Source organism: Gastrolobium bilobum, unplaced genomic scaffold (genome assembly GCF_033153095.1).
Source record: "Gastrolobium bilobum isolate Gb01-03AN ecotype WA unplaced genomic scaffold, APGP_CSIRO_Gbil_v1 utg7094, whole genome shotgun sequence".
In the NCBI taxonomy this organism is placed as follows: Eukaryota; Viridiplantae; Streptophyta; class Magnoliopsida; order Fabales; family Fabaceae; genus Gastrolobium; species Gastrolobium bilobum.
In genome coordinates this window covers 257822-276674 of record NW_026898828.1, presented here as the reverse complement: position 1 = coordinate 276674, position 18853 = coordinate 257822, and the positions used below count along the sequence as shown (strand labels likewise).

Below are 18853 nucleotides of genomic sequence, written 5' to 3'. Positions count from 1 at the left end.
ACATAGTGCACTGGACCGAATTTTACATCCAGTCACTTTATTTTCATTTTTTCCTATATATATATATATATATATATATATATATGAAAAAATATTTTTACAGCCACTTTAGATAAGGTTGTCTACAGTTACCCCTTTTTCACTAAGTACGACCGGTCGTACTTGGTGATAACAATAAAGCTGTTCTTTTTTTCTCTTTCCTCAAACATTGTCGGCTGACGTGGTGGAGAGATAAAATGCAATTTTAATGTACGACCGGTCGTACTTAATGAAAAAAAAGTAACTGTAGATAAGCTTATCTAAAGTGGCTGCATAAATGTTTTCTCCATATATATATGTGGGTGACATTTTTTCTGCAACGGCGACAGAAAGCTGCTATATGCAGCTGACACAAAAAAATAGGCTTCATTGCTTTTCTTAAAAATAAAAAAGCCGAAACCGTATCCTAGGATCCGATTTCGTATCCTGACTTGCTATATTTGCAACATCTGCATAAATGATTAAATGATTTTTCTATAGAGCAAATTCATATTATGAAAATCTTATGGTTTTTAAACTGAGTTTAGGAATGATCCAACTATAATGGAATCCCTAGAAATTTGAATTGACACAATTGGATATTATTAGTTGAGGCAAGTTTTTGTTAGTATATTAGTTGTATTTGTTAACCTGGTTTGTAGAAGAATTTTCTTATAAATAGTTTTTTTTATAAGTATGATTACGGGGTATTTATATAATTTTTACTAGTGAAATTAATAATATATTTGTTCAGATGTTGACTTTAATTACTTCAGTTGTGAAGTGTTTTCCACGAATTTTAAACCTTTACCTTTCATGAAAAATTCATTTAAATAGAGCTCAATTTAAGCATTTTATAAAAAGATATATTAATATATGTGTTATTAGTACAATTTGATTAATTTTTTTTTATCAATTTCCAGGAAATTATGTAGTCATCAGTTTAAACCTAAACACTATGATCAAAGGTAATGAATACTGAATAGCTCAAGTGGTTACGAAGAATGAGGAAAAAGAACCAAAAGTGTATTTATTTGAAAAATAAACTGAAAATTTTTATATTAGAGATACAAGAAAAAAATAGACAGAACAATTTGGATTTCCTAATTTACTTCAAATTCTTCCATTTGTAAATCTGAGATAGCTTTCCCTACTTGATCTATTTCAATTACTTTGATTCCGGATGATTATTTAATATTTTGCGTAAAAAAAAGGAAAAAATTATTGCGATGAGTACATTCTTCTATTTTTGTATTTCGCGGATTACTAGATAAGTTTATAAGTGTTTGTCAACATCAACAATACTTTTATCCTAAACTAACTGGGGTTGATAGTAGATGAATCCAAATAAAAAGTACGAAGGCATAAAAATAAAAAAATATAATTATAATAATAATATAAATATAAAAGGGGTGTAAAAAAAGAAGATTGGAAAAGAGATAAAGAAAAAGAAGAAAAGGGGAAGATAAAAACGAAAAAGACTAAAAAGGGACTATTTGGAACATGGAAATAACAACGAGTTTAACCATCCACCATGCTAATAGCTTTTCTCCATTCCGTCCTACGGCACATCATCCGCCAATCTATATCCCATTACATTAAGTCTTGTTTTACTACCTTATCCCAAGTAAGTTTCGATCTACCTCTACATTTCTTTGTATCGAACTATTGGTAACAAACTTTTATTCTTACGGGAACATCCAGAGGCCTTCTCATTATGTGTTCAAACCACCTCAATCTATGTTCTGTCATCTTTTCAGCCATCTATAGTACTCCTGCCTTAGGTCGAATATCTTCATTTCTTATCTTATTCATCCTCGTATAACCTCACATCCACCTTAACATCATCATATCTCTTACTCCCATTTTATGTTTATGTTGTCTATGGGCTGGCCAACATTCAGCTCCATATAACATTGCAGGTCTTACTGCTATTCTATAGAATTTTTCTTTTAGCTTAAGGAGAGTTTTATGGTCACACAAAAATCTAGAAGCACTACGCCATTTCATCCATCATATTTTGATTCTATGATTTACATCATCATCAATCTCTCAGCCTTTTTGCAAAATGGATCCCAGATATCTAAAAATATCTTTTTTGGGTACCTCTAGACCAAGTAAATGCACAGGATCTTGGTCTACATATCTTACCAGAGAAAACTCACACTTCATATACTCAGTCTTGCTCTAGCTTAATGTGAATCCTTTAGACTCCAACATGCTTCTCCACAATTCAAGTTTTCTATTAACACCGTCTTTGGTCTCATCAATAAGCACAATATCATCTACAAAAAACATACACCATGACACTTCTTCTTGGATATCTTTTGTTAGTTCATTCATAACTAAGGCAAAAAGATAAGGACTTGGAGCCAAACCTTGGTGTACACCTATCGTGATAGGAAAAATAACTTTATGTTTCATTACAAGCTTTCACACATGTAGTAGCTCCATCATACATATCCATGATTGCCTTTGCATACTTTGATGATACTTTTTTCTTCTTAAGAGTTCACCATAAAACTTTTCTTGGGACCCTGTCGTATGCTTTCTTAAGATTTATGAACATCATATGTAAGTCCTTCTTCTTTTCTCAATATCTTTCCATTAATTGTCTCATCAAGAAAATAGCTTCAATGGTACCTCTTCTTGAAATAAATACAAATTGATTTACAGAAACCTTGGTCTCTCGCCTCAAGTGATGTTCAACAACTTTCAGTCTTTCTCCCACAACTTCATAGTATGACTCATTAACTTAATGCCTTTATAGTTAGAACAATTATGAATATCTCCCTTGTTTTTGTAAATAGGCACAAACATACTTTTCCTCCATGCATCAGACATTTTATTTGTTTGAAGCATCTTACTAAAAAGATTGGTCAAATATTTTATTGCCACATCCCCAAGCCTTTCCACACTTCAATAGGTACACCATCGGGTCCCAAGGCTTTATTAGTTTTTATCCTCTTTAAAGCCTATTTAACTTCATATGTGTTGATTCTGCGTATAAATCTTCTATTCAAATCAGCATAGCTATCCTCCAAATCCACCTCGCTTTTAACGCCATCCCCATTAAACAACTTGTTAAAGTAGTTCATCCATCTTTCATTTACATCTTCATCTCTCACCAATTTTTTTTTATTTTCATCCTTGATGTATCTAACTTAGGTGAGGTATTTACTTTTCTTATCCCTCATTTTGCAAGTTTATATATACTTTTTTTTATCATTCTTGCTCTCAAGATTTTTATACAAATCGGCGAAAACCTTGCTTCTAGCTTCCCGCACTGCTTTTTTTGCATTTTTTCTTGCCAATTTAAACTTTTGCAAGTTCTCGTCATTGAGACTTTTATGCAAAGATCTAAAGCATTCATTTTTCTGTTTAATTGCCTCTTACACTTTTCCATTTCACCACCATGTTTCTTTTGTATGAAAACCGCTTCTTTTGCTTTCTCCCATAACCCTTCTTCCGATATTTGAATACATATAGACATCTCATTCCATATTTCATTTGCTCTTCCATCAAACTCCCATGGTTCTTTATGCAACATTCTTACATTGAACTCTCTCTGTTTTTCCTCCTTTAGCTTCCACCATCTTATCCCTAGTTTCTAAGCCTTCTTCCTCATTTTAAGTACTTTGTTGAATCGAACCTCTAATACTACCCGCTTATGTTGCGTAGCGACACACTATCCAGGATAAACCTTACAGTCGATACAAGAGATTCTATCTTCTCTTCTAGCCATAAAAAAATCAATCTGACTACGATTTTGGCCACTACAATATTTGATTAAATGTAACTCCCTTTTTCGAAAAAATGTGTTAACTAGCAACAAATCATAGGCTAGTGCAACGTTCTAGATATCTTCTCCAATCTCATTTCTAGTTCCATAGCCAAAACCTCCATGAATCTACCGAAACCTCCATTGCTTTTACCAACATGACCATTTAAATCTCTTCCTAAGAAAATATTATCCTCTCGTGGTATCCCCACAAAACCTCCTCTAAGTTTTCCCAAAATCGGCTCTTATCATTGGGTTGCAATCCAACTTGGGGTGCATACACACTGAGGATATTCAAGATTAAATCACTCACTACAAGTTTAACTAGAATAATCATGTCACCTTTCTTTTTGACATCAACAACTTTATCTCTTAAACTTCTATCAATCATAATTCTAACGCCATTTCGACTCTTGTTTATACTGATATATCGCTACTTGAAATTTCTACCATCCACTTCCTTGGCCTTTTCTCCAACCCACTTAGTTTCTTGCAAGAAAACAATATTCATTTTTCTTCTAGCAAAAACATCTGCTAACTCCTTAAGTTACCCGTTAAGGTTCTTATGTTCCAGCTTCCCAATCGCATCCTTAACCCCTGGACAGTGCTTGCCCGCCAAGCTTGCCCATCTGTGTTTTGGGACCCTGACCTACTTGTCACCAAATTCGGGTGAAGACTTGGGGCCCTGCCTTAAGGCAATGATCATAGTTCATTTATCGTTACAGCCCGGGACCAATGCAACACCTTGCCTTATGGCAAAGGCCCTAGCCCATTTTTTTGTTACACCTGGGGTCCGATGCAACACATTGCTATGAAGGGTAGGCCCCAACGAAATGTCATAAGGGTTCATATAATAAATATGGCTATTTTTTACGTCTGACTCGTTGCATTTGATGCCAACCCTCTTCCTTTATCCTGGCCTGAGATAGGCCATGCATGCGAGCACATATAGGCGAAGTTTTATAAGTTTTTGTAAATAAATTTTTTTGTAAATACAACATTCCTCTATAAAATTAGGGAAATACTACTCTCATTTTACATGAGATAGTTATCTCATTTTCTCTCACTTCCAAAATTGCATCCCTTCTTTTTATTTTTTGCTTTTTAACGGTAGGTCCCACTTGGATTCTCTCTATAACATGAGAGAACTACTCTCATGTGACATGAGAGTAATATTTCCCATAAAATTATGGGTTTAAACTTTCTAAAGTTATTTTAGATAACTTTATTTAATGTTCATCAAAATAGACACAAAAAAGTGTGTAAGATTCATATGGACCTATGCGAAGAGAAGAGGAAAAAAATATGAACTCGCATACTTTTTATGTGTATTTTAATGAATATTAAATAAAGTTATCTTTTTTTTGGAAATATTTCAATCGGTTCATTGCTCCGCAACTATTCTGATTTAGGGCGGGTCCAGGATTAAGGCTCTAAACCCCTCCTAAAGGTGGTACTGGGAAGATGTTTAAAGCCTTAATCCTGGACCCGTCCCGAATCGGATTAGTTGCGAAGCAATGAACCGATTGGAATATTTTTAAAAAAAAAAGAGATAACTTTATTTAATATTCATTAAAATACACATAAAAAGTATGCGAGTCCATATTTTTTTCTCTCTTCTCCTGGCATATGTCCACATGAATCTCACACACTTTTTTGTATATATTTTGATGAATTATCTAAAATAACTTTAGAAAGTTTAAACCGATAAATTGTAAATGAGAACAATTGATTTTGATCGAACAAATGAAAATTAAGGAAAGAATAAAGAGTATTTTTATAATGATTCTCTAGACATCACGTGACATCTCTGCCTCCAACCCTTGTTTTTTCATCCTTTTTTCCTTTGAGTTGCAATGAAAGGAGGATAGCGGAACACAGAGAGACGAGAGAAGAGAGCACATAAGCCACCGTTGTAGGAAGTTTCAGCACCACGAACGAGCCTTTGAGGTAAGAAACTTGGCTTCCAAAACCGTGCTGATTTTCCCTACCCCATTTTCTCTGTTTATTTCTTTCTCTCAATTCCTCATAAATTATGCTATACCTATGGTATTTAATCCACCCCTAAGAATATGTTGAATTCACTAGCTATTTCCATTCTTTCAATTTTCTTTTATTCTATTAACTTTTTCCTTTTTCTATGCATGGATTATGATTTTCCTTTTGATAGTTGTTGCACCCTTTCAAGATTATCAATTGGGCATTCACAATTGATACCCTTTAATAGTTTTCTATCCAGATGTCCAACAAAGTCTAAAAAGTAACTGAATTTGTATTTGAAATGAAATGACTTTGCCAACTTTTGGGTATTTCTATCACCCCTTTGATCTCTCTCTCTCTCTTTTGTGTGTATAGTTTTGTATCACTAAAAAATTTAGTAGTGAGCCCGTATATCTATCTGAATTTGTAGCTTTGATCTTTCTTTTTTTTTAAAAAAAAAAATTAGGGAAAATGATGATGCAGAATCAGATTCGGAAGATGAAGAGTACCATAAAGGACAATGACCGGCTTAGTGACTTGCCTACCGCAATTCTGCTTCATATAATGTCATTTATGAAGATAAAAGATGCTGTTCAGACTTGCATCTTGTCAAAACGGTGGAAAGACCTCTGGAAATCCCTCCCTAATCTCACATTACATACCTCAGACTTTAGCAAGCCTTCTATTTTCTCTGAATTTGTGTCTGGGATTGTGTTATGCCGTGATGGCAACCATCCCCTGCATAATCTTGACTTCGATCGCCATGGTTATTTTCAACCTCGAATTCTGACAAGTCTCATGAATTATGCTGTGTTACATAATATCCAACAGTTGAAAATCTATGTCCCCTATAATATTGGTTTGCCTTGGTGTGTATTTTCTTGTCGGTCTTTAACGTCTCTCCATATTTCAGTTTCAAGTTATGATATCAAAAAAAGAACGAGAATCCCTAAGTCTCTCAACCTTCCAACATTAATAAGTTTGCATCTCGAGCATGTTGCAATTTCTGTCGATGACAGAGGTCATGCTGAACCCTTCTCAACTTGTAACAAGTTAAACACTCTGATCATAGATCATTTTGGCGTAGTCTCTCCTAACTCTTACATCCTACCAAAGTTAGGAATCCTCAATATAACCAATGCTACACTTGCCAATTTGACCATCAATGATACTTCAGATCGCAAAATTGTGATATCTACACCTAATCTAAGTTCTTTCTCCTTAAACGGTTCTCCTTTTCAAGCATTGTGTGGACAGGAAGGGGTGAATGTTGAGCTTCAATTTTCCTCACTAATATAAAAGCAATACACTCCAGTCCAGATCTCTTCAGGTAACAGGAAATAAGATTTTCTAAGTGCTTTCTTTCTCTCATTGCTCAATAAAATGTTTTTAGGCCTAACAGTATCAGTTGAGTATTATCTTGGATATTCTTAATTCAGTCAGATATCATAGCAATGGAATCATGACATTTTACATAGTCTCATTGTCAGTTATTGAAGACACTGATGATATTCTGTTAGGAATGTGAGAAAGGATGTAAATTTAACTTGGCTAATTACATATTTCATAGGGAATGCTTGGGTAATGGAAAGAGACTGAGTGGAAAGTGTGTTGTACAAGACAGATGAGGATTGAACCCAATTGTTTGCTATTGATCAATATGAGCACCACCTTTATCTCAAACTAGTTGGGATTGGAGGTGGATGAACTCAAATAAAAAAAATAAAAAAAAAAGATCAAGGGAAAAGAAAAATAAGCCCAAATAGCAACCCCCGTGTTTTTTCCCCCTTAATAATTGAGGATAAAAGATTTGCTTCTAGAGTAGAGACCACTGAGGAAGGAATAAACTCACTCTACAAGCATTTTAATTTATTTTGATGTTCAGTCTTCTGGTATTTATTGATTGAGGGAAAAGAAAAATGAGTAAGAGAGAAGAAATAAATAAATAAACCAAAATAGCAGCACCTGTGTTTTTTCCTCCTTAATAATTGAGGATAAAAGGTTTGTTTCTAGCGAGTAGAGACCACTGAGTAAGAAATCCACTCTACTAGCATTTTAAATTATTTTTCTGTTCAGTCTTTGGTATTTATTTCTCCAGATCATGAATTTTTTTGACATGAACCCTTAACTGTAATTTATATGGAATAAAAGACGAGAAACTAATTTCCTGTATCTAGGAATTATGCATTTGTCTTCTGGTTTTGCAAGAGGGTTGTGAATTTGTGGCTTGTGATTTTGAATTGGTATTCTCTACAAGTATGTAATTTGCTAGCGAGTGCAATAATTGATTGCAGGAATGGGTTTAATTTGCTAATTGGGAAGTCTTTTCCATTTGTGCTGTTTTACTCGGGGTTAGCTATTATGCATTTTTATGATAAGATCATACCCTACTACTCATCATATATTTACTGTATGAAATTATGCAGCTGTAGATGGTGACAGAAGAATGTTTTTCATCGAAAGAGACTGAAGAAACTCTTGAGAGTCATAGAAAAGGAAACTGGGGCTGGAGAGAAGAAATTCATTGGTGGCAACAAAATTGGATTGGCAGACCTTGCATTGGGATGGATTGCACATACTTTGGTGGCCTTGGAAGATGTGGTTGGTGTCAAGTTAATCACATCTGATGCATTTCCTAACCTTCATTCTTGGGTGTTGAATTTCTTGGAATTTCCTACCACAAAAAACAATCTCCCACCTCATGAGCTAGCGGTTGAGTATTTCAGGGAAAAGAGGGAGATGTTTCTTTCAATGGCTACCATCACTAGAATATTGTATTCATGTTTGATGTTGGTTTTCTTATATCCATTTTTGTTTTGTTTTGAATCGAAAAATGCAACACAACAATGTAACAAGAATGAACTATTTGGACTGCTTATGATGGAGTTTAGTATTCTCATAAATTTTAGTATTTTTCTTCTAGGCCTTTGATGTTCTAATAAAATTTTGGGTTACATATATAATTTCGATTTGGAGTTAGGACTTTGTTGTTATCTTATGAATGGTCAAAGGTGGCATCACTGACATACAAATGTCATCTAGAATTTAGAAAATTTGTTGTTAACTTTTGAAAGGTTAAAGGTTCAAATAGAATTACAAAAAAGTATACAAGATAAGTATGTGAAGGGGCAAATTTCTTAGCTTTTGTCACCTAGTCTCTTTCAATGCAGGGAGTCAGGGACCTTTAAGCGTAGTTGATAGTTTAAAAGTCAAGGACCACCAATTTTTTTTTTTGTTATTGATAACTGGTGGTATATATATATATATATATATATATATATATATATATATATATATATATATATATATATATATTACGAGAGTTATTAATTTTATGTTGGTGAGATAAATATGTGAGGTTCACAATCTAAAAAAAAAGAAAAAATTGACACAAAATTCGATAGGTATATAGAAAAATAACTATCTCCGACGACATGAGACAAATATTTCTCCTATATTATATAACAAATGTTTATCATGTTTGGAATGTTAATAATATATGAAGATTTCTATGGAAATGTGGAAGCAATAACCATAATAATTCTATTAAATCATTGTTGTTCAAAATCTTGCGTTTAATGTGTAAAATATTAAAGATGAAAGAAACTTCAATTTTATTTTATTTTTAATGTTTCTCAAAGAATATCTATTCAAAAAACAAAAGATGTATAAATAAATTGAAAATCTGAAAGAGAGTATTTTATATATGATGTTAATGTTGAAGAATATATAGCAAGACATGCTTAGCATGCCTGGATCATTTTGAAGAAAATAAGAAAAATTATAAACATATTGCATAATGTGTTTCACGATCAAGATTATTAGAGAGTTAAATATGGTAGACAAATGTTATAATTAATATGGACGGCGAATGTTCATGCATTTACTCATTCATTTGTACCAGCAGATATTCAGGTTGACATAGTTCTTTACTTCTTTTATTCTTTTAGGTATTTATTATCTTCTTCCTTTCTTTTTCTTTTTCACTATTACTAAGAAGTTTTCTTGTTGGAAGACGATCCATTTTTTTTTTTTTAATACACTAACAGGTAGATAATAATTGTCCGTATGTTGTAGAATATTTTTCTCGGAGTAGTTGATGAATTAAAAAAAACGTAGTGAAATAGCAAATGTCAAAGTGTGACGTTTTCCCATCAAATGGCATAGGAGTAGTTGCGAATGTATTGATATCTTTCATGAAACCCAATTTTCCTTTTGGTGGAATCGAAGTTTAGAAGATAGGAGATTATGCTACTAGTTAATTTGCCGTAACTTATAATAATACTTTCAAGTGATATAATAATTAAAGAACACTATTTTATTTTTTTGGAGACAAGAACACTATTAAGGATTAACTCCAAAACATTTGAGTTAATTATGTTTACTGTACAAATTCAATTTGATCTCAAATATGATAATTTGATATCAAAAGTTATTTGTTAAGATTGAATCCTTTTTAGATGCTCTTTTCCTGTAAGTTTGTGTTAAAAAAAAAAAAAAAATCAAACTTCGAAAATAGATGACCAATTTTTTTTAGACCTATCTCGTAATATTTAAATAGTGACCCACGGCATAATAAATTTTTAATAAACTTACTTTAGGGTAGTTGTGCAAGTTAACAGGTCAACATATCCTCCTGTTCCTGTACCTTCTCTCTCATACAATAGCACAAGTGCTCTTGAAAAAGACATACAACTATACTTTAAAAAGAAAGTTGTGAACCAGAACATTTACTTAATTATGCGTGGAATATAAGCATAATTGTGTTCGAAAAAGTAAGAGATGAAAATTAAATACCTATTCACCAAACCAATTAAAAACAATTAGCTAGCTTAAAGCATATTTATAGTTTTACTCAAATATTGTGTGGAGCTTTTTAAGAGATTGAGGTTATAAGGATTAAAATGATTCTTACTTGGTTAAAGAAGCTTTAATTAGCCTACATCTTTATTTCAATCAACCAGGTGAATTGCAATACCTGATCCTAAGTTTAAGCATAGGTGATGTGGAAGAGATTCATTCTTAACTAATCTGTTCTTGATTATTGTGCTGAGGTGCAAAACAATGCAATGGATTAAGAATCATGCTTGATGTGGGAAAATTGACAGCTAATTAAAGCAACATCTGATACATTACTTCCTGTCCTGTTTATTTTACTTAACAAATTAGTTTGTGGTATGCATCATACACTTTCTTGGTCAGCACCATGTGCATGGTTAATGAAGTATTTGAAAAAGGAACCTGATTGTCAATAGTATAAAGTGCTGTAAAAAGTTACATGCAGAGTGATAGATGCCTTGAATCTGTCTCACATACAATGGTGCACTCAGAAAATAATTTTTATGTCCGCACATTTAGTGATAGGGGTTTGGGGGCAACGTCTCTAAATTTTTTTTTAAAGAAAATTTCAAATGCATTAAAAAACAAAAAATATAAATAAGAAAAAAAAACTTCAACTTAAAATAAAAAATTATTCCCAACACTTTTTTTTTAATCAGATTGATTTGTTGTATGACATCATAAAATATCCAATAAAATATATGTCAATTCTTTTCATTTCCATTTTATCCCTCGTTATATATCCAATCAAAACCTAATCTAACCAACATCATATTTGATTACTATACTTAAAAAAAAAATCAGGAATTCATGTCCTCAAGTGCGGACATAGGTGACCAACTAGGTCCCTCTCTGCTCACATACATGCATTTTTAAAAAATGGTATTTAATTCCTTAGAATGTTCATGCCATGTGGCAAGAAACAAATGGGATGGCTTAAGATTAGAGCAATGAATCCCACTGAGGTAATCATTATAGCCTTAAATTTGGAGGTGGATACTGCCATGAGCTTCCGGTGCTTTTTCATTTTTTTGCATTTTACCATATGAGGCGTTTTCAGTGTCTTTAAGGCATTCTCAAAAGACATTGAAGTGTGGTCCGAAAAGAAAATACAAAAAGTACAAACCTTTGCTGTGCTCATGCTCTTTGGCCATTTGTTTAATACTAGACCTAGTAAAAGAAGCAATGACTTCATCAAACTAGCACAAAGGATATTAAAATTAAATCCTGGATATATATAATAATCATGTACATGATAATATAGATAATAAACCTTTGTTACCTGCACCGCTAAGGCTTCCAAAACTAACACTTTTTAAGGAAGAACCACCTCATTTCAATTAATAGATAAGTGGTTATCTATTATAATAAATTCACAGCTCTTTCCCTTGCTTAGTGTTTATGAAATGTATCAGTGACAAAAAAACAAAGTGTCACTGGTTGGCTGTCCACATTATATTACATTAGCATAGTGAAGAGAATAATATAGCATGTGGGTGTTCAATAAAATCACATGAGTATTAATGAGAAAAATGAAAATGCCCTACATAATAACAAAGCATAAACATAAAGGTCTTAGATTAAGGAAGTTGCTGTCATGAAACGAATGTCAATTTTCCATGCTTTGCACCCTGTAAGACAGCTGATCCAAAAAAGATTGAGCTGTCTGATTCCGATTGGTTGTGTAGGAAATACATGATACATAATGCAAGCATAAATTTATAGTAGATGTAAAGAACCAATTCAACCAAAAAACTTAAACTATTGGGTGAGGCTACATTAATGGTTTTATATATTTCAACACGCCCCCTCACACGAGAGCCCACTGGGCTTGAAGGGTGGACAATGCACAGACCCACCTACCTGTGCGAATAAAGAAATTCCACTAGAAAGAAAGTGGGGGGCGGTGAGGATCGAACCCGGTACATGAGGCAATAACAATTTCCTAATGAAACACAAAGTAGGTTCCTTTACTATTATAATAAGCCTATATACATGTCAATGTGAGGTGTACCTTAGCCCTTAGGAAATTTATTTAGTGTAGTACCTGTATTTGAATCATTTCTATCTGTCAATGTTTTATCTCGGATTTACTATCTGAAGGATCTATATGGATGATACATTTCCCAAGATGGAAATCTTCACCCAAAAGGAACTGCCAACTTGTTTGCAAGAAATGACAATGGCATCAAAGTTTTTGGATGATGCAATTATAAGAGGTTCTCACTCTCTCACTCCTTCTCATCATGTTCATGTATCGAGAAGTGGGGTAAACTCATCAATGGCATCAACTGAAAAGCTTCTTTTATTTTCAGATTCTACTTCAATGAAAGAAGAGGTACCTTTATCCACTTTGATTAGTCATATTCCTGCAAAGATCAATGGTCATGAAGACATCAAAAATGAGAAAGAGAAAAACCAATCCGTTTCTGGATTCAATTCTATCTGCACTCTTGGTGTCTCAGCCTCAGATATAAAACATGATTCTATTCCTCTAAATCTTTTGGAAACTCTCTCAGCATTACCTATAGCACAAGTTTCAGATGAGCCAGTGGCATCTTCAGCTTCTTCTTCTTCTTCTACACCAAAATTTCCAAACTTGTCTTTGTTTTTGCAGGAACCCACCATGCTGCACTCATCATCCTCACATATCAAAAGTGGTGAAGTCATGTCAGAAACTACAAATCCCACATATTCTTGGTCACAGTTTGGTCAAACCCAGCATCAATCAGGTAGTGATTCACACAAAATGAATAAGAATGTAACAAATCTTCAGTCCAAGTCTTTCAAAGACAATTGGTTGAGTACAACAAGGACTCAGCCTTTGAAGTATGCTTCAAGAGGTAAGTTGTTCAAAGGGGTGAGGCAGAGACATTGGGGGAAATGGGTTGCAGAGATTAGATTACCAAGAAATAGGACTAGGGTTTGGTTAGGGACTTTTAACACAGCTGAAGATGCTGCCATTGCATATGACACAGCAGCATACATATTAAGAGGAGAATATGCTCAGTTGAACTTTCCTGATCTAAAGCATGAAATTCAAGCCAATTCTTTGAATGGAACAACTGCTGCACTTCTTGAGGCCAAACTACAAGCAATTTCACAAGGTGTTTCTTCTCATAGGAAGCACACTGCTTCACCAGCAGGGTCAAACAATAAGCTCACTGAAGAGAATGACAAATTGAAAAGTAAAAATGGCAAGGATTCAACCATAAAGGAGTGGCAGTTTAATATAGAGAGCAAGGTTGGAGCTGAGACAACAGAGAGAAGCAAAAGTACTCATCATATGATATCAGATGTTGAAGCCGTTCAGTTAAGTAGAATGCCCTCCTTAGACATGGACATCATTTGGGATTCACTTTTAGTCTCTGATTCATGACCAATTTAATGTTTTTTACTTTGAAAGCATACATAGCCCTTGTTTGGTTTACAATTATATTTCTCATTTGGACCACAACTTCAGTGTGAAGCTCATTAGTTCATTCTAGTTTTGGCGGTTCCTACTTCCTAGTCCACACCTCACAATGTAATGAATCATCATGTTTCTGTTTTACTTTGAAACTAATAATGCTTTTTAACACCCTTTAGAAATAGGCATTTGGTATATGTGTTGCTGATGAGAGTGGATCCTCTCACGTGGAAAAATGACCATATGAGCATGTTATTTGATCACAACTACTCATTGATGATGATATAGAAGAGAGAAAATTGAATAATTTTTAAATGAATGGTTATGATCAAATAACATGACCACATTATCACTTTTCCACATGAGAGGATCCACTTCCCTCGTTAATTTATTAAGTACTGTGAATGTTTGAGTTTTACTTTTATATATGTATGCTATGAAATTTGATGATTGATAATGAGATTGAGTTTAAGTTTTTTTTTTTTTTTTTTTTTTTTAATTTACAGGTAAAAAAAGATGAATTTTTTCAATTGTCACATTATGTACGGAAATTTCTAAAATATTCTCGTCCCACCCACTTTTTCATATATCAAATCCCTCTAATAAAAATCAAACACGTAACATGTAAGAGAGAAAAATACTCTTTTAAACACAGGTGTTTGATTGTGAATGACAATAATATATGCGACTGTGGTACTAAAAATGAGCTCATAGGTTGAACCATTTAGACCTGTTAGTTGATACAAGGCAATCAAACATTATTTTTATTTATTTATTTTACAACTTGTTCAAATGCAGACAATTTTGGATGGTCTATTTTATCCATGGCCCATCTGTGCTTAAAAGGGGTGGGCCAACCCCCTTGGCAACCCATAAGTTAAGTTTCTTGTTATGAAAATAATTATTTTTTCTTCATATTTTTTACAAATAATTTTTAAGAACTATGTGTGAATATCAAGAAAATGTTGTTTCAAAATATTATTTCATGTGTTAATTTAGTCTGATAATATTGGAAATAAGTCAAATTACACAAGTACGTATTTATGTTTCTACTCGCTTAGTTAAAAAAAGGCAGTCTGAATTCTGAACTCAACCCAAGCTTAAATTGGTGCATTTTTGTTTTTTCTTGAAATAATTTTTTTTTTTTTTTGATAACATTCTTGAAATATTTTTATGTAATTGTAGCTGGGAATTGGATCGAACTTTTAATTCAACTGAATTGAATTATGATCAACCACGACCACGAGTATGAGAAAGAGTATGACATTTTGGAATCGATTTATTCTTTTTTCAAGAATAAATAGCAGAAATAAAAACATTTTTTTGTTTTTTCCTGATGTATGTTTATTAAATACAGATATCATAAATTTATTATTAACATTAGATACACATTATTTATTAAGTATATATTCTATCTTCGGTTGTAAAATTATATTATTGTTTATCAAATTTAGATTGCAACTCAGAATCTCGTAAGCATACCTTTCAATGACATCCAAAAGGTCAAATGTTGTGAACTTATATTTTTCAAATTCATATGTCAGTGAAATGACATATGTCACATTCTCTTAATTTATTATTCAGCAAATTGTTTCAGTCTTGGAAGCTAAAATTTGAGGTCACTATAGAAAAATATACTACTAGTAAATAAAATTATAAAAGTTTTTAAAATGAGTTCTACATTTTTTTCAGACAAAATGAAATAACTTTGGTGTTTGGTTGTTGATTTTTTTTTTTTTTTTATATACACGACCCTTCAGTTTTCATGATCGATCGGGTCATCGGTTTTGGCATGATTTTGACTGGGTTTGATACATGGGCGGTCCAATACCTGATTCAAGCTGGTCGTTGGACTGGTTCGTCGGGTTTTGGGTCGATCCGGGTTTGATAATACTTTGCATAGGCCTAATTTTTTTTTATTTTTTTTTTACCTTATACTTATTTAATTTCATAAGTGGGGGACGATTATGATCGAATTCGTGACCTTGTGGTAAGCTCTGATAACATGTAAATAACTAATTTAACTGAAAACATTAAGGTGTTGAGTGATGATGTTTTTAATGATTTATATTTTCTAACAACATTAACATTCATTTAGAGCCTTCACTACATGCTTTAGAATCCATTAATTTTTTTTTTTTTGATACATTAGAATCCATCAAATTGATGAAGATGTTAGTTCACGATTCTTTTATCTGACTGAGATTGAAACGTGACAAAACTGGCGATATATAAATACATATTTTTATTGTTATATGACATATTAAATAATAAATTAGAAGTCATGTAAAATTTTAAATTAACATAAACCACCATATTATATATCATTTGAGAGCCAATCCTAATAAAAACATCATTGGATACTTCTATGTTTACAATGACTAACCAGAAAGCTCGACTTACCTTTGAACAAATCAGAGGCCATGCCATTTTACATATTGCAGACCATTATTCTTTTTTACTATATATGACATTTAATTCAGTAGTCTTAATCATACTTAATAGCTTTCATTAAACATACCCCACTTTTAATTTGCAACATTAACAGGAAATTCTTGAATCTCATCTGTCCATGGATTCTTCTCCTTGGTGGGATCAATGTTTCTTAGTGCACACAAAACTGCACTATTGCACTTGAATCCAGACCCAAATGCAATTTGCCATATCCTGTCACCCTTTTTAATCCTTCCCTTGGCCTCACAATATGCTAATACATACCACACCGAACTACTTGATGTATTGCCATACCTATAAAGAGTCATCCTTGAAGGCTCCAAATCCCAATCACTCAATTCAAGTATTTTCTGTAACCCATCTTGCACAGCTTTTCCACCAGTATGAATGCAGAAGTGCTCAAAAGCTAACTTAAAATCTGGGGTATAAGGTTTCATTCTTTTGTTGAAGTATTTTTTGGCAACAAAAGTTGACAAAAATTTCAGTTGTTCCATTAAGGGTAAGACAGATTTCCCAAGAGTTGAGATGTTAGCTTTAAGAGCATCTCCAGCATAATTCATTAAATCTTTGGAAAGTGCAACACCAGTAATTCTCTGTGTTTCATCTTCTTTTTGAATGATACAATTGTAGCAATCATCTTGAGAGCCTTTGTGGGTGCGTACAATGTGGCTGAGAGAATATTTGGAACGACAAGAATCAGAAGAAAGGTTTGAGAGCAAGATTGCTGCAGCACCCATTCGAAAAAGGCAATTGGTCACAAGCATGGACCGGTTGTTTCCCATGTACCACCCACTATTAATGTTTTCAGTGCTCACAATTAAGGCATAAGAGTTGGGATGTACCTGTATTTATATATATAAATCAGGAATAAGAAAACAAGGTAAGAAAAAAAATGAAAAAGAACAAGGAGGGGTCGTGGAAATAATTTATGAGCAATCACTTCTAAACTTTGTTTGATCTTCACTCTGTTTAATGACTTATTTATTTATTTTTATAGTTTTAAATTTAAAGCATCATGCAAAGTTCACCAAAAGAATAAATAAATAAAATTAAGCATCATACTATCGTGTTATAGTAGAGCTGAGCCTTGAAGCAGCGGTAAAATTGCTTTTAATAATTAGAAGGTCACGAGTTTAAAGTTTTACTATCATGTGAACTTATAATATTATACAAAAAAACTTAATTACATTTAATGAAGTTATCTAAGGATCAAGTTATGGTGTTAGCCAAAAAGAAAAAAAAATGAGATGATACAATTAAAATAAAGTTAATTTTTTAAGTAACCTGTAGGAGTTGTTTGGCGAGATCTATGGACAAAAGTCCTGCACTGCAACCCATACCACTGAGATTATAGCTCAAAATGTTATGCTTAAGCTTGTAATGGTTGACAACTATGGCACTGAGGGAAGGTGTTGGATTGAATAGACAACAGTTCGTTACAAGAATTCCTATATCATCAACCTTCACATTTGTCTTCAACAAAAGCTCATCAATGGCACCAAAAATCACAGATTCTGTCTCTTTCCTTGCCTCAGCTCCGGAAATGTTTGGTGGGGTCTCCAATAAAGACTCAGGCACATAAGTCTTTTGGCCAAATCCAGACCTATCCATAATCTTCCTTTGAAAATCTATGCTCTCATCATGGAAACGCCCGCTGCAAGTTGATTTCTCAAGGAACAGCTCCTTGGTACAAATGCATGCAGGATCAGGTTTATAACATGCAAAATCCACTATATAAACTTTTCGTTGGCAGATCTTGTGGTAAAACGTGGCTATAGATGCTATTAAGCTACACAATAATAAAAGTGATGAAACGTGACTAGTCATACCTAAGAATAGGAAAGGCATAGAAAACACACCCATGTTGGATATGCAGAGATGTTATTGAAAACTTACCTATTTATAGAAGCTTTGTAGTGTTGAGTGAGCTAGTAGCATCTCTACTACGGGTGTAAATAGGTTAGGGTGGCCTATAGGGGCCTACGGCCTAACCTATATTAGTTCAGGCTTGGCCTCTATTATAAATAGTAAAGAGAACAGGCTTACGTTTTAAAAAAAAATTATTTAGAAAATAGGCAATAGGCTTTTTTGTACATATCGGACCTATAAACCTACAAGGCCCGCCTATATTATATTATTTATTTTAAATAAAATAAATAAAATAATTATTTTAATAATTTTGAATAATAAAATAATATTATTTTAGTTATTCTTTTAATTGTTGAATGTTTAATAGGCTTAAATAGATTAATAGGCTTAAGCTTTTATTGTTTAAATATAGGTCAGGCCAGATTTGTAATTTGTGGCCTATACAGGCTAACAGGCCAGGTCAGACCCAATATTTTTTACATAGACCTAGCTTATTTAAGTCA

At 33.0% G+C, this 18853-nt stretch overlaps 3 protein-coding genes across 3 annotated transcripts; 2 read left to right on the top strand and 1 right to left on the bottom strand.

The window, feature by feature from the left end:
* The first annotated feature begins 6250 nt into the window (after nucleotides 1-6250).
* Nucleotides 6251-8977, top strand: LOC133284507 (F-box/LRR-repeat protein At3g26922-like). The gene is made up of 4 exons (XM_061481532.1): nucleotides 6251-6545; nucleotides 6693-7042; nucleotides 8222-8553; nucleotides 8950-8977. The coding sequence occupies exons 1-4, from the start codon at nucleotides 6251-6253 to the stop codon at nucleotides 8975-8977; spliced, it is 1005 nt and encodes a 334-aa protein (XP_061337516.1).
* Nucleotides 8978-12749: 3772 nt separating this feature from the next.
* On the top strand, nucleotides 12750-13997 carry LOC133284542 (ethylene-responsive transcription factor ERF062). The gene has a single exon (XM_061481579.1). It carries the CDS (start codon nucleotides 12750-12752, stop codon nucleotides 13995-13997), a length of 1248 nt encoding a protein of 415 aa, XP_061337563.1.
* A 2428-nt stretch (nucleotides 13998-16425) lies between these two features.
* Nucleotides 16426-18328, bottom strand: LOC133284499 (3-ketoacyl-CoA synthase 2-like). The gene is made up of 2 exons (XM_061481526.1): nucleotides 17766-18328; nucleotides 16426-17323 (listed from the first exon to the last, which is right to left on the bottom strand). Exons 1-2 carry the CDS (start codon nucleotides 18306-18308, stop codon nucleotides 16556-16558), a joined length of 1311 nt encoding a protein of 436 aa, XP_061337510.1. The 5' UTR covers nucleotides 18309-18328; the 3' UTR covers nucleotides 16426-16555.
* Nucleotides 18329-18853: the final 525 nt, after the last annotated feature.

Coding starts and splice junctions, on each gene's coding strand:
- LOC133284507 (XM_061481532.1), top strand. CDS start 6,251: ATGATGATGCAGAATCAGATTCGGAAGATGAAGAGTACCATAAAGGAC. Junction 6,546..6,692: donor TCTTGACTTCGATCGCCATG/GTTATTTTCAAC, acceptor TCCATATTTCAG/TTTCAAGTTATGATATCAAA. Junction 8,554..8,949: donor GCTACCATCACTAGAATATT/GTATTCATGTTT, acceptor CTTTCAATGCAG/GGAGTCAGGGACCTTTAAGC.
- LOC133284542 (XM_061481579.1), top strand. CDS start 12,750: ATGGAAATCTTCACCCAAAAGGAACTGCCAACTTGTTTGCAAGAAATG.
- LOC133284499 (XM_061481526.1), bottom strand. CDS start 18,308: ATGACTAGTCACGTTTCATCACTTTTATTATTGTGTAGCTTAATAGCA. Junction 17,324..17,765: donor TCGCCAAACAACTCCTACAG/GTTACTTAAAAA, acceptor ATATAAATACAG/GTACATCCCAACTCTTATGC.